The 15986-nt window shown below is 40.0% G+C and overlaps 1 protein-coding gene across 6 annotated transcripts in view; it reads right to left on the bottom strand.

Moving 5' to 3' along the window:
* Positions 1–15986, bottom strand: part of cux1b (cut-like homeobox 1b) — a 94976-nt gene that overhangs the window by 68890 nt on the left and 10100 nt on the right. For 5 of the 6 annotated variants that reach the window (XM_028044841.1, XM_028044842.1, XM_028044843.1 and 2 more), the window contains exon 2: positions 2148–2258. In XM_028044841.1, coding sequence (XP_027900642.1) covers positions 2148–2258 — 111 coding nt within the window. Of the gene's footprint in view, positions 1–2147; positions 2259–3434; positions 3560–15986 lie in introns of those variants that run through there. The other variant, XM_028044844.1, reaches the window with a different exon arrangement.

Raw genomic sequence — 15986 nt, 5'->3', positions numbered from 1 at the left:
TAAATAATCACAGCGGTGTTTATGAACAAAGCAGATGCTGAGACACACTTGGGCAAACTCTCAAGGTGCGTTTCCACCATGCGGCCCGGAACGGGTTTTTTCCCCCATTCCAGAACGTCCCGTTTTACCCAGGCTGCTTCTTGTGTGGGGTCCAAAAAACGGGCTGTTAATGTAAATTGCATCTGTCGATGCTGAAAAGGGGTCGCTCCTATTTCGGGAGTGTGGACCAACGTCTTGTTCGGCCTCAGTGTGTGGAAGACACACAGGCTCCCGTTGTGGAAATAACGTAAACTTCAGGAAGAAAACTTCAACCAGTGATTCTGTCAAATGGATTAAACTTTACAACTTCTTGTAAAGTCATTCCAAATCTCTTGGAAAAAGGTGCAACTAAGAAACAAAGTAATATTGCCAGTACAGATTTATGTAAAACTCTTGCTTTTGGAGCAAAGATTTTTTTTTTTTTTTAAAGTGAGCTATAACCAGCATTTTAACCCAATGTTTTACAGCCATAAATCATCATTTCACTGTGGTTACATTCTAAAACATGTATAAAGTCATTTTACAGTTTACATCTCTACAACTGGCTCTGATAAGATAGTTTACTCTGCTTCCACAGATGTTTCCGAATACTTCCACAAAGGATAGCTCATTTTATTAATGTATTTGAATGTAGACAATGAAGCGTCACATTTAATAACCAGGTTTGAATCTAGTGAATGCAAACAAAAAGTACTAAACACTTGCTGTGTAAACATAAATTAACAGGTAATGTGAACTCAGAGGGGATTTAAACTGGGTAACGACCGAAACAAAATGCTAGAAAGTATTCACCATGTGACGGCTTGTTATAACTGTGGGATTCTTTCCAATAACCAGGGTAGTTTGATGGCGCCATAATAGCCCGCCATTGTTTTCAATGAATTTACCAGGGTAAATGGAGGAAAGTAGTATATTTTATAAACCACAAACTTTAAGACTGAGCTTTGTGGATGTAGAGTGCTAAGCTTTTCAATTTTCTTTTTATTTCTTGCGTGTCGTGTCACTTTACAGCTCATATTTTGTGTTAACTTTAACTATCATATTTGCAGGGGGAAAAAAAGTTACTCTTTCAGTCAAAACAACATTTTAGGGACTTGTTTCTTCTCACTTTAAGAGCGAGAAAACTGGAAGCCTAGTTTGGTGAAATTGCTTTGAAATGTTAGTTACACCTTTCTATAAATTTTCAAGTGAAGTTGCATGTGTCAAAGCGTAATCCTTTCATTCGCAGCAAATAAATTGCTGAAAAACAACTCCATTTACAAACGTCACTCTCCAACACATCTGTGGCAGAACGCATTCAACGTCTGAGAAATAAATCAATTAATCACACGATGAACTAAAATGAGCCTGATAATTATAAATGTCCTAGCTAGCAGCGTTACCCATCTTACCTGTCTGAGCCTAATGATTAATATATTTCTTGAAGGGCAATTTTGTTTAGAGAGACTTCAAAATTGATTATATCTACGGCTTTGGTTGCGTTTGTTTTATATTTCAGTTTTATTTATTGATATTGGTTGTTTTGTTTTTATTTTATTTTGGAATATTTAAAATGTATTTTAGGTCCAGAGTGTTCTCTAGAAATGAACGTTTATTGATCTGCGAGAGGGCATACTTGTAATGATAATGCCATATACATTACATGAAAATAGTCTAAAAAAACAACATTGAATATCACAATCATTTTTGGGGTAATTTATCATACAGCAAAGTTTGTAATCATGACAGTCCGTAATCAATAGGAATGACCCGGTTTTTGACCTCTCAAAGAATGTAAATTAAAAAGTTTCAGGAGAATGAGTTGTCAGTGAGAAAATATTCTTACTTTGGGAAATGTTTTGTGTCTACGTACAATAAAACTCCCCCAATAGTTCTGGGAATATCCAAAAGGTGCTACCTCCCTCGGTATACACAAAGTATACTTTTACCCAGATTTGTTCTAACGTATTTTCCTCAATCCCACACTTCTGTATCATATTATTAGCTTGATGTAATATTCTAATCTTAGACGTCATGTATGACTTACTTGTCTCAACAAACTTTTCAACAATATACTAATTTATCAAGTATGGCTGTATAAAAGATTAGTGCGGGTTCAGCCGTCTCACCTCTGGAGTCGTCTTCTTGAACTCGCGGCTCAGGTCGATGAGTTTCTTTCTTGACTGCTCGCTCTCATCCTGTCTGTTGGCAAGCTGTGTGGCGGTGGCATCTAGCTCTTTCTGTAACCCAAAAACACAAATTTGTATTTATTGCTCTGGCTTGTTTTGCGCATAGCACCATTAATGTTAAAACAAAATGATTAAAACAGACACCACAAACATACACAAGCCACTTAAATAGCAGCACAATCATCTAACAAAGCTGAAGACCACCCAGAGGACAACACCGCAACACCTTTCTCCACCCAAAAATAATAATAATAATAAAAAAAACTGCTACAGAATCTGCTCTTCCTGGCTGTAACATCTTAGTCATCCAGCCTGTCAGTTCATAAAATACAATTATGTCGGCCGTGTAAACCTGTGTAGCAAATGGCAGCAAATTCAAGGCAGTTCACAGCGATTATTAACTGTGAGCCCCAGACGACTCCTCCACTCTGAGTAACATAACAACGGCAACAATTATCTAAAACAGCGTCGTCAAGGCTGATCTCAGCCCCGCCTTTAACCACATTTATTTTGCATTGTTATTAATAGCCATTCACGGGCCTTGTTCCAGACGATGGGTACAATTCTGACATTAACAACACGTTCAAGACTTGTACCGATTGTATCTCTCTTTGCTGACTGTGTGGCAATTGCCGGATTATGTTTCTGTTGGATTCCTGCCCTCTCTCTTTTTCTTTTTTTCCTTCTTTTTTTTTCTCCCCCTGCAGCCTCTCCACAGATCATCCACTCACTCATTCAACCAGCAGTTCCTCAGTTTAGTCTCCTCAGTTTCCTGCACTGTGCGCCTCGCTCTTTAGTCCCCCTTCCTCCTCCCACCACCACCACCACAAAACTCTTCCATCCACCCCCTGTGAGGACGCCCACCCCTGAGAGTGATTAAATGGTGCTGAAGGGCCGTTATGCTAACTAACGCACTAATCATTTAATACACACATTACCACAGGGGCCCTTGTGGCCCAGTCCGCTGACAAGGTCCCAAAACACACTCATGCATATATATCCCACACCACCCCATCGAAAACACACAATACAATCCTCTAAAGAAATGGCGTGATCAAGTACTAATTAGTAGATTTGCCTTCATCAGCATTAAGTTTAATTCCCTGGCCAGCCGCTATTTCTGTTTTATTCACAAACCAGGATAAGGAAGAGAAAAAAAAGAAGCATGCATTCTTTGACAGTTTGCTGCTATAGCCTTGGTACAAAAAAAAAAAAAAACTTGCTTACACGCCATCTTGCTCTTGCTGCCCATGGTGCAGTTGATGTAGCAGGCTGTCTGCCTGTGGCCATGGAGCAGCTGCGCTATGTGTAAGTGAACTCGAGCGTACGCGGGAGCTTGTGCAAAGCATGGCGGAAGGAGGAGCCTAACACGTTCTTTTTTTATCACCTGAAATTAATTGCCAGAAACTGGGTGCTCTACTACATGGATTGGGCTCTGATAAAAAAAAAAAAGAACAAGGATGCTGGAACATATTGATTCGGTTATTATACCGGTTCATATTGTGCTTTTGTGCCATTTCTCTGTCAACTAGCCTCTAAAAATAGAGGGACAACTAAAGAATCATTCTAAAGTAAAATAGAATGAAAATAAAAACAATAATGTTAGCTTTTAGCGTTAGCGCAGCTAGCATGTGGCAGTCCTCATCAGTACCTCCTAACAATGCTGTTGGTCAGTTAAAGAGAATCTTACGTTTCTCTGGATGTTCTCGACATCTTACAGTTTAAAACCTGCAGCAAATTAAGGCGACAAATTTGGGCAAATATAGTTAAAATTGTGATTTTAACGCTATCGAGTATATCTGAATAATTCATTTTTACAGTTACGACTACGCCAAGATTTTATTTTGATAACCACAATGTCTAAACAATTAGTACTAGTAGTTTGAACCAGATCTTAATTTAAATGGAATAATCATCCATCATCCACCTAAATGTAGCCTAGAAATAGAGGTGTAATGAGTACAGATGTGTCAAATCCTGGCTAGAACATAATTCTGATCTCACTGCAGAGTCTGATTTTTTTATTCTAGAAAAAAAAAGTGTACTGCAGATTTTTTGACAAGAGGTAAGTGATTTGAATGCAGTAAAAGAAAGGAAAAAAAGAAGGAAATAAAAAATAATGCTCAACATATGTATCAAAGCTCAATTCCCCAACCTTAATGTGATATTTTTCTTTATCAAATTTGTGCATTAAAGTAAAAGCTACACTTTGATGTGTTTATAGAGCAGAAACGGTGGGAAGTCTTAATTTTGATTAATTTAAAGAGCAAAAGAAACAGAAAGATCTAGAAAATATAGGGCAATTTACAATCATTTCTGATTTATTGGTGTATCTATATTATAAAGTTACCCTGAAACCTACAAAAAATGGAGGTCAATGAGACATTTATAGAGTAGGCAAACCTAGAACTTTGCCAGTTTTTTAATGTAAGTGTAAACAATGTCAAATATTTCCCCATTTACCAAATTAATTCATACCACGAGCTCACACCATACCACTTTGCAGAAGTACTGATGCATTTCTGCAAAACCTAATAAAGGTTAGAGATAAATGCTCTTACGCATAAATCGGGATATTCTTGTGACTCTTTCACTTCCTGTTGTATTCAGGACTAAAATATGCTGAGGATTTTTACCCATTTATGCTTTGCAGTCCTTGGAATAAAAATAATCGCAATGAGAATTTTGCCAGTTAACCCTCAAATGGGGAACTGCGCATCGGCCGCGGAACGGCTGATCGATGCATCTAAAAATAAGCCTGGTCCAAAATTAGAGCTCTGCTCCAGAAGGTCATGTGCCAATCCCCAATGCCCTCAATTCACTTTAATCCCGTCTCAATGCCCGGCGCATATCCCAACACCAGATCCCCATTTCCAAAGGAATTCTCAGCATTAAGCTAAACACATCACAGAGAATTGGGTCGGTCCCAGGTGTTAGTCAAAACATTTTTTTTTAAGCTAACAAAAAAGTAACCCTTGGACTCAATCAGGTTTTGACTATGCAGAAAACTATTGGCCCACATCAGCGGGCCACGGTAGACTTTACACTTGCTTTATCACTGAAGCGTGACTTCCAAACGTTCACAATCCCTCTTGCCAGACATTATTCTTGCACATTAAACCACGTATTAAAAAAAATTCGAAACAATTTTATGCACCTAAGGCTAACTAGTGAAAAAGTAGGCTTTGGTGTTTTCTCTGCCCAATGCAGTTTTTGTATTACGTGCACTGGGGGAGGAAGAAAGAAAAAGAAAAAAAAGACAACATCCGCCTAAAAGCCCTGACCGCCGTGATGCAAACAATGTTTTTAATAAGGAAAAACAGACACACACTTTCTGGAATTAGCTTTTTAGTGTCTCCATGTGTACCCAACAAAGTGAGCTTTTACGAGAACCATGTCACAGGCTAATTTTCTTTATTCTTACTGTGTTTGTGTAATAAATTTAAGCTGGAGACAAACCTCAATCTTTCTTAAGTTGCTTAAAACAGATATTGATATTGGAACACTGGCATATAAAACACACCCTTTTCCTGAAAGGTTATATTTTCATTTTAGCAATATCTCTCCGCAGAAGGATGTAGGTCTTTAAGACATAGGTATTAATTTCTAACCTCTTACATCCAACCGTTCTAATACTTTTGCAGCGTGGACTCGGTGGCCAGCCGTTTCAGCTGACTTATCCTCCCTCGCACCCACTTTGGAGCTGATATTACTGCTGAGGCTAAATATAGCAGATAGCTTAATTAACAGATGGCTAAACAGAAAGATGAGGACCTTTCATTTTTATAAACAGTGAACACGAACAGGCCAAAACGAATTTGTAGCTGCCGGGAAAGCGGTCAACAGGACAAACTTGGTTTCCAGAATACCGAAGATCAGTTTTAGAGAATGGGAGCAGCTCCAGACCCATTGATCTGTAATTAGGTCAAGCTTATGTTATATGAGGCGTATTATACGCCTCATATAAGTTGCTTTCTTATTTTCTGCCTTTATTCAAATCTAGTCCACAAACGCACTTCTTTAACTTGTACTAGACAGAAGTGTTAATGTCAAACAAAATGCTTCAAAGTCATCTGGAATGCCACTAAGATTTTTTTTTTCTCACCGATTTGATGTTAATAATTAAACTTTTCATGTCAAGCAGTCAAACTACTAACCCCAAAAAAATTAAGCAGCTTGTAGAATGTGTTTTATATTAGAGAAAAAGCTTTCAGGAAAAAGAAGCCTTGTGTACATGAGAGTGAAACTTCAATAATTACTAAGACAAGCCATTAGTAATACCTGAAAGTCACGTGTCTGCTAAATTTAAAGTTTTGAAAATGTACAGATTCAAAAGCTGCTGAGACATCCCTCTGTACTGTTCGTAAGATTTTAAAGCCTTTCAATAAGATGCTAAAGAAAGCCGATGATGTCATTTGACAAGATCTGAAGTTTATTACTCTTTTCACAATTCGTTACTGTATTTCAAGTTCATGGTGTAGAGCACTTTGAACCGCCTTGTTGCTGAAATGGGCTTTACAAATAAACTTGATGTTTTCTCCAGCTGCATGGAGAACAAATAAACAAGAAACGCCTCTCTACACCTTTTGCTGCACACTGCTGGGAATCTGGCTGAAAATAAGACTCTCTTTACTGTTTGAAAAAGTGTTCCCTAAAGAACACCTACATTTATGGTGCGGAAACTAAAGTGCACTGGACTATAAATGCATCCTCAACAGTCCGGGGTTCTAGAAATCAAATGTGCAGGTGTTGAAGGACTCCACATTTCTCCTGTTGTAGTTTTTTATATTTTCTGGAATTTTACAAGTCAACCCATCAATCTTTTTTAAAAAAAGGTATCACTGTTTTAAAATAAAAGGTGCAGTTGGCAAGACTACAAGCATCAAACTCGCACCAGAACAGACCGCCTGGCTAATTAACCAGCTATAACCATCTTCTTGTGAGCAGAAAGGAATACTTTCTACACAACGTCTTCAACTACTTTTATATTGTTGTTTTAAAGCTTTGTTTTATTACCACAAAAATGTGGTATTTTTTCAGTCGAGGCACGATCTACCATTTTCAGGGATTCTGTGTGTTAAACAATCCTCTGGCTCTTTAGTCGTTAAAGTCTTTAAAATCTGAAAACAATAAAACTTTACTAGGATTTGTATTTAGAAAAAAAACCCTACTATTCAAATGAGCTCCAGCACTACTTTTAAATGGAGCAAAGCTCAGTAAAGTCTCCACCGACTAGTTCAGCGGAGGACGAAATGTGTGTGTGCGTGGGGGGGAGGGCGTGCGTGTGTGTGTGTGCAGGAGAGCATTAAGTGGGCTGTAATGTCTGCGTGATTGCTGCAACAGCCCTTGCTTGGGGTTGGCCGGACTGGCCCACAGCAGCGGTCCCTGTCCTGGTTCATTTGGTCGTCTGGTCATCTGTAAAGACGATTGGAACAGATTGCCAACACTCCCTCGAGAGACTTCAACACCGACTTGGCCAAGAAGCCTCTCTCGCACGCTGCTCCGCACGCGTGTGCTCTCACATGAGCGCACAGGCAGGCCCTCCGCAGCGAGTTTGGCGCGCCCAGTTTCTCCGTGTTCTTTTGAACCGGGCTTCAGAAGAGGAAGTCGGCGAACATGTTTCGCCCCGGCGAAATCTGGCATGGGGCGCGCTTGTTTGCAGCAAGGCAGGAGAGGTTAGGGCCATTTTGGAAACGAACATCTGTCCATCTACCGTTGTTGGGGGGGGGGGGGAGTAAAAAAAAAAATACTTGTCGCTGATAACAGTCACGGGTAAACAAATCCCATTACCGACGGCTATCAGAACTTAGGTGTACGTCTGTGTGCTCAGCCCTCCTAATGCAATTCCTTCCACTCATGTGCAGGCAGAGAGAGGCCGTCTATCTGACTAATTCTGTCTAATTACTCTAATGAGCCACAGGTGATGATACAGTGCGGCTGATTAATTAAATGGGAGGCCCCAATCAGGCATGTCTGATTATGCCAATCATATTGACTTCAGCCTAAATGAGATAACGGGAGACAGACGCACTTTAATTGGTATCAAAACTTTGTGGAATTCCTTCTGCCCTCACCCACCGACGATGACGAGCTCGATAAGCCGTTGGAATGACAACAAAGTCATTGTTATGTACACAGTATGAAGTCAATCTGCAGCTGCTGTCTGTACCGACACGGTGATCAGGAGTTTAAGGCAAGGAGGAGGAGATAATACACGGCCTGGTATTAGGCCTGATGCTCTGGAGAATAGCTGGGAATGTGAATCCCACGAAAAACTCTGTCTGTTGTAATAAGTTATGAATTGTCCGCCTTTACTATTTGACTGAAGATTGAATAAAACAGTCCAGCTTCAGTCAATCAGGGAACACAAATTTAGGTCTCTCACGATAAATTTCACCGTACATTAAATCATCCCAGAAATAATTGCGATAAATGATAATGTTGTTGAGAGACAGTTTTCAAGTAATATACTGATAATGACACAGTAAAGCAAGTTTGCCCTCTCAAACACAAATAAGTGTTCTTCACAAAATAAGAGTTAAACACGGGAACAGGAAGATGTTTTAAATACCCAAGATAAAAGACGTGACAACCAAAAATAATTAAAACAAAAACAAACACCATTTAAAACCAAAATTGTAACTAGAATGAATTATGAAGTCTCCAAAAACATTCCCTTCCAAAAAATATTCATCATCAGAATGAAAATTATCAAGCTCATTTTAATTCATCATGCAATTAAATGATTAATTGCTCATTGCCTGTGCTATCAGGCAATAAGCCTGATTACCAGGTAATGGTAACAAAAGAGCTCCTAAATAAATGGTCATCGCAGTATCATTGTGAGAAATAATAATAACCACTTTGATTGCAATAAATAGTACGCCGCAACATATAAATAAAATGCTACTCATTATCCTGGGACTCATAAATCAAAAATGGAACATTGTCAAGTATTTATCTTTTGCAAATCACACATGCATAGAAACATTCACCAACATGTTTGCTTATCACATGATTTCCTGATATTGTGTAGCTCTAATGACCATCTCAAGATTCAATTCAATTCTGAGGTCTGAGGCAACAATTAAATTCCAAATGAACCTTCCACTCAAATTGGTTACTCAAAGATTTCTGTTTCAATCGAAAGGTTTGCAAAGCATCCTCGTGATCTACTTCACTCTGCTTTGCAAAAGAGAATGACAAATGGTGACATTAAAGTGTCTGTCACATTTATAAAGTTTCAAACATTAATCCATACTTAGATGGAACCGTTACAAGTAGTATCACATGTTACTTCCACTTTGGTCATCTTGGATAAGGCACTGGTGAGTCACAACCTTCTTTGTAGTCTGTAGGTAAAGCAGTAGAAATGCCTTGTTAGTGCAAAACTTGCAGGATGGTATGGCATACTTTGGCTGTGTGGATTTGCAGTTTTTACTTCAACAAAGGCAGGTTTCAGTTGAACCTCTCTTTTATTTTTGTTGTGTCCACTTTGTTTTGGTGCTATCACCACGAGAACATTCCAGTACCGGCTGTGTGGTGACGTCAGGGCATCCCACGTCATTACAAAATGGACGCCAAAAGTCAGTGGATTTTTCTTTTTTTTTTCTAAATCGACTGAGAATTTATGTTGATTCTGAATCACAGAAAATGAGAATCAAGATTTTTATGCGAATTGATTTGGTGTGGATGCTGTTATTGAGTGAAGACTTTTCACCATCAGGTGTTGAAAAACAAGTCAAAGAAGTTCGGAGGTTTAGGAAGCTTCTTCACAGAAAACTTTATTTTGTATTACATATTGAAATATGTCTTTCATTCAGCCAGAAGGAGAGCAATATTTTCAGCAAGGAACAGGAAAGTTGACTAGACCACAACAAAGCTGCACCACTAGACATGCTTTTAATCAGAGTCTGTCAGGGAATTTTCTGCATTTAAAAATATTGGTGGCCTTTTGGAAATCTTACATTAAAAGTTAGTTCAGATTATTACAATCAGTAATACTTTCCTTATCTGTAGCAGAAAGAAGCCACTGAGTTTATAAAAAGTAAACAAATCTTGTTGAAACTAAAAATGTTTATATCAGCAAGACACAACGCTATGTGCGCATGCATTTATAATTTCACAAGGAACTATTGTCAGGTTTTGTGGCCTTTTGTTCAGCTGAACAAAGTTCCTGTTATTGCATGGAATTACATTCAGCATCAAAGGAGGTTGGTGAATTAGAAATCATCCTGATAGACTCCCTGGCAGGTGATGCTTACGATGATAAAACACCTTTCTACTAAAGCTAAGGGAACCTTTACCAATAATCACAGAACCTAACTTCAAAAAACCCAAATAGAAAAAAAAAACTTTCTAATATCCACACAAAACAGTCCTTCTTTTTCTAAGCTAGCTATGCTAACTGGCAGGAGGAGATGCTAAAGTCATTAAAATACCAACTCCAACTCATTATGCGTTTTTAAATGGTAAAACCCTGGTATAGTGCAATTGCCCCCTCACACAGTGTGACGTCACCTCCCCACTACTATTTTATCAATTCATTCTCAAACATAGCAGAAGGCTAGAAAATAAAAACAGTTTTGACATACTTCTGACATCATACTTCTTAAAGTAAAGTCCGAATTGATTAAATTCTCTATCAGCACATAAAAGCTTTACAATAATTTGAAATTGTCAATAAAAACACCAATCCTTTGATCCATACATCCAGCAGGCCATCATCTACAAGTTTAATGTCTACAGTAGGAGCTCTAAATTTAAGGGAGACATTAAAAAACACATGTACTTTAGGAGTGGTTACCATAGAAGCCCCACTACAGAGGAAACCAATATGAAAATAAAGACGTCAAGTTTTTATTACAAAGTGAGGAGCCTTTTACAGCCTTTGTACTTGGCATCATGACACAGATGTTTAAGAGATGAAGTTCTTTTTTTTATCCTGCAAAAGCAGTCACTAATCTTTCCTTTCATCTCCAACATGTCTGAGGCTGTTATGCGGTTATGATAGTAAACAGTAAAGGCGTCTGGAAAGATGTCTTATCTAAAGATCTACGAAGCCTACCTTTCAACCCCGCCCCCACTCTTTCACCCGGCACAGCGTTCCAGCTCCACGGCGGCTGACTTGTTCTGTCTGCCAAAACCTACTGTGTGTGTGGGGGGGGTGTGTGTGTGTGGAGGAGCTGTGGGGTGGCGGCTCAGTCAGGAGCGACAGGCACACTCGCTACGACGACACAGTACACGATTGCAGATCACAGGCACGCCCCCCTTCCCCCCAAAACACAACAGCAGCAAAGATAAGAGCCTGCCATCCTTGCTTGCTTCCCTACCTACCTTTGACATAGCAGGTTAGAGAGCTTTAAATATGCCAGCAGGCGCCGCTTTCAAAAACAAACCACAAGTCATATCCTCCATTTTTGCTTTTCCTCTACCCTACTTTGAAGGAGTGAAAAACCACAAAGTTTTCAAGCCAATGCTATAGTTTCAGTGCAATGATGATTTCAGCCCGTGTGTTTGCACGCGGGGCGGTTGGGGAACAGAGGGGTAGGGGGAAGGCCTGACGCTCCACAGCCTAACAAGACGCTTGTGCTCCCTGAGCGTTTTGCTCCTTTTTTTGAACACAGATCCATATCTACCAACAGCGCGGGAGCTGTCAAGACTCACCTCGGCCGTGCTGACGCAAGCCCGGATCAAAAACAGCCTTTTTACACCGCCGCTTCGTTTGTATTGATCCATGTTTCTCTGCTGAGAGACCGGTTGTTGTTTTATCTCCCCTACATCCAAAGCCTTAACTCTCTTGAAGCTTACAGAGAGCGAGTCATTATTTTGCCTGACCTATTGTCTGACAAGGGAGATTCAAGGGCCTGGGCTGGGCCTAAATACAAATATAATGAGACTAAGATGGTTTCTGGCGTAAAGGAAGTGCAGCTCACTTGGTCTCATTTTGCGGAGTTCGAATTTCGCTGGAGGCCCGTGTCACAAAGGGTGAGTGGTATGGAGAGCGCGATGGGAGAAAGGGGGTGGAGGGGAGGGGGGGCGTATGGCGATATGCTGGGGTGTAATGCATTGGTGAAAGGGCAAGATTTTTCATCCCTGCGTTTACAGGGTGGAACGGCGAGGATATTGAGATCCGAGATAGGATCAGAGGGTAGTGAGCTGTTTCGGCTACGATAAAGGCCAGGAGTTACAAACGCAACACCGGTGGAGAGAAAGAGAGAACCGGAGAGACACAGCAAGAGAGAGAGAGAGTATCACACCTCTCATCCCTGAATTAATGCCTCCATTCTGCCAGGAAGCCATTCTGTGCCAGTGAGGGGAAGATTGCGGAGGGGATGAAGGAACAGATACAGACTAGAAAAAATGGAAATGCGATTCTACATAGAGTAGGGGGGGTTATAGGGATTAATCAGGTCCAGAGGAGGGGGAGGACAAGGGTTCTCTAGGCCCTACAGCACATAAACAGGCCTGAGACCCAAGGCTGTCAACTTAGTGGTGCTAGTAGTTGACATAACATGAAATGCAAATGGTTGAAACTTGACATTAACTGATCAGTGCCACAGATTCTTTATTGGATCAGAAGGCAGTAGCATAAATATATATTCCAACCTTTATTTGGTATTTATTGTATAAAAAAGCCCATGTTGTTTGATATGTTTATAGATCAAAAGTATTTTATTCTTCCAGTTGTGATGTACTTAATGAACAGAACCAGATATAATCAAAATCTGATTTTATGGGTATTTGACCAATCAGGAAAACTGGCACATTCTGAACTTTGGACGGTTGATTAATGGATCTCAAAGAATCATTCTTGTTTTGCCAAAGTCGTTTCTCTACTTGCATATATATTGCTAAAGTTATTTAACAATATATATAATATTTTAACTGGGATTCTCAAGTAAAAGTATAGAATAAACATTTGGACACTTTGCTCTTTTTATCTTTATATTCTTTCTAGCACACAAGTCTGGCAGCTCAGGTAGTAAGGCTGCAGTTAACTGTGCAACTCAACCTTAGTTTTAGAACAGAGTTACCTTAAGCAGGGCCTACCCCAGTGTATTATAAGCCTGGCGGGCAACCAGACTCACTTGCCCACCCCCCTACCAGGCTAACAGTCATTTGTTAATTTTAAATAGGGTTTTTATACACCAGTAATAGTGACTGTAAAGACAGATTAAGCTGCATTTATAGTTGATGTAGTGAACTGGGCACGAGGAGTGTGCGCCGATTGCGCCGTCCGGAACCTGCCCATTGATCTCACACACTATTAATTCCAAATTATGATGCCATTTAACATAAAAATCATACTTAATAGTCATATTCCTTTAGTTTCTATAACTAATTTCCAAACAGCTGAATTTGTCTCTCTTTTAAGTGGAGTAAACCATTTTTACCTTTATTCAACCAGCTGACCAGCAGTGTGCATCAAGAAGTGGTGGAGGGGCAGAACAGTATTACTTTATTTGCCCTAAAAGTTATTTTAAAAAAACTTCAATTCCTCTGGTGCTCTGGTATCTCACAAAAGTGACTAAACCAGTGATTCACAGAAACATGCTCTTCCTGGCTTATACTGATTTTTTTCTTTTTACTGCCTGACCTGCCGATTATCACTTTGACATTTCGTTTTTCCAGGGCTAAAGCACCTAAAAATGTACAGTAAGTTCCTTCATGGAAAAAGAAAGTTTTAAACTCCAGCAAATGCAAGATTATCCCAATATACTAATCAACCTAACCTTCATCAGATTATTATTAAACTAAATACATGTGTATTGAAGTACATATCGCTGGTTGATGTCCTTATAAATCAAAGATGACAGGGGTTTTTATTTTAGAAGTATTCAACAGATGGATTTCTACTACTACTTTAGCACTTTAAAACAACAGGCACTGTGATAAAGTCCAGTACAAATGAAAATTAATAAACGTTCAAATTATGAAAAGAACAAAACAAAAGACAACAATAGAAGCAATAAAGCGCTATAGAGTAAGAGCAAAAGTCTCAATGTTTGTTAAATGCCAAACGATAGAAATGCGCTTTAAGAAGAGTTTTAAAAGTGGGCAGTAAATACTTAAATCCCTACATAAGTACCAATCTATACCTTAAGTACTGGTGTGTTGCATATGTGAATCACAGATGGCATCACAGGACAATGACAGAGTCCCAGGTGCGCTACAGCAGAGTCCCACTACAGACACCCACAACTTCCTCCACTCATCTGCATCTATTTTTGACCCAGAAAGCCTCCGACCCTTGACAACAGCACGGTGTTCAGTGCTCTTCTGCTCTCAGTTCGTTAGCCCATTTCATTTGTTGTAATTCACTTAGACTTCTATATAAGGACGACCTGCGGCTTCATGCCGCTGGCACAGAGACAGCACGGTGAACAAAAAAAGAGAAAAAGAAGAAAGAGAGGGTGTCCATCACTCACGTGCCTCTGATAAATCACAACCCTGCTCCGCATGATGTTTCTCCACCTCCCTCACCCCCCAGCCCCCACTTTTAAATTTAGCCTCGTCTATCTGTTGTATCCAGTAATTTTCTAGACGTCTGATGACACATCAGCATGAGCTGTGCCATGGCCTATAAAAGCAGCATGTTGATTTCTTTGCATAAATTAAAAGGCATACATCAAAATGCCCCATTAGGTTAGGCATCTCTCTGTGCCCGGACTCTTTAATGTGTCTGGTCTGCGCTGTCACTACTTCCTAGCGAGGCCTCATCGTCTGACCGAGTTTGACACCCGCGGTCTATACGATCAACGTCAACAGGACATGTCCAGGGGCTTTGACTTACTCAGCCTTTATGAGCAAGACTTTTTCTGCACCGCTCGCATGACTTTTGAGGGGAAAACAGTGCAAAGGAGAGAATGAGCATAGCTAATATAATGACAGAATAATTAGCCTGCGTTAGGCTAAGTAATGAGCTGTAATTATATCATTTATTCTGTGTTGAGAAAATGTGATATAAAGGCTGCACAATGAAGGAGGAAGAATTGAGCTCAGTGGGAAGTAGGAAGAAGCATGTGTAAGAGCTCAGGCTCTTTCTATTGATTGATCCAAACATCAAACGAACCACTAGAGTAATGGGGAAGAGGGGGGGAGTGAAGGACAGCTAAAAGCTATTTGGAGCCTTCACTGCATAAAAGACTTGACCTGTTCCACGCAGCCTACATATCAAAACCATCAAACAGCAATCAATAGACCAAAGCGGTCAACTCAACAAACCGTCACCCTACTAAAACATCAAACCCCCAGCCCGAGCATCGAATGATAGGCTACACTCGGCTTATCCATTACCATCAGATAAAGAGGAGATAAAACACAGAGCCTAATCCTTTCATGTGTCGTGACAGCCACAGCAGCCTCCGAGGCATTCCTTCAGTCTGGCTCTCAAATAGTTTTATGGCGGAAGGCAGCCATTCAGCCAGCCAGCCAGCCAGCCAGCCAGTCAAGGCTGTTCTGGTCTGTTTGTCTTATTTCACAGTTTACACGCTGTTTTATAGGTGGTTATTATGGTCGCCATGGTGATACCATACGTTTTTATGGTCTTTTGGTCTGAGGGCAGAGAGTGTAATAAATGAAGGAAGAAAAAAGGAAAAAAAAAAAAACACACATGAAAACAAAGCCTCGCAAAACACACTCCTGCTGTGGAAAGGTCTTGCGTACCTCCCTTCCTCCCTAGCTCTTTATCAGTCTCGCCAAATGCCTATCTCCCCACTTTCTGCTTCATGTGAAACATGGATAGGCCCACAGATTTGTCCTCTCATTCCACATCTG

This window comes from Xiphophorus couchianus, chromosome 18 (assembly GCF_001444195.1).
Source record: "Xiphophorus couchianus chromosome 18, X_couchianus-1.0, whole genome shotgun sequence".
NCBI lineage: Eukaryota > Metazoa > Chordata > Actinopteri > Cyprinodontiformes > Poeciliidae > Xiphophorus > Xiphophorus couchianus.
Note: the sequence above shows the minus strand (reverse complement) of the source record. Positions and strands in the feature narration are given on the sequence as shown.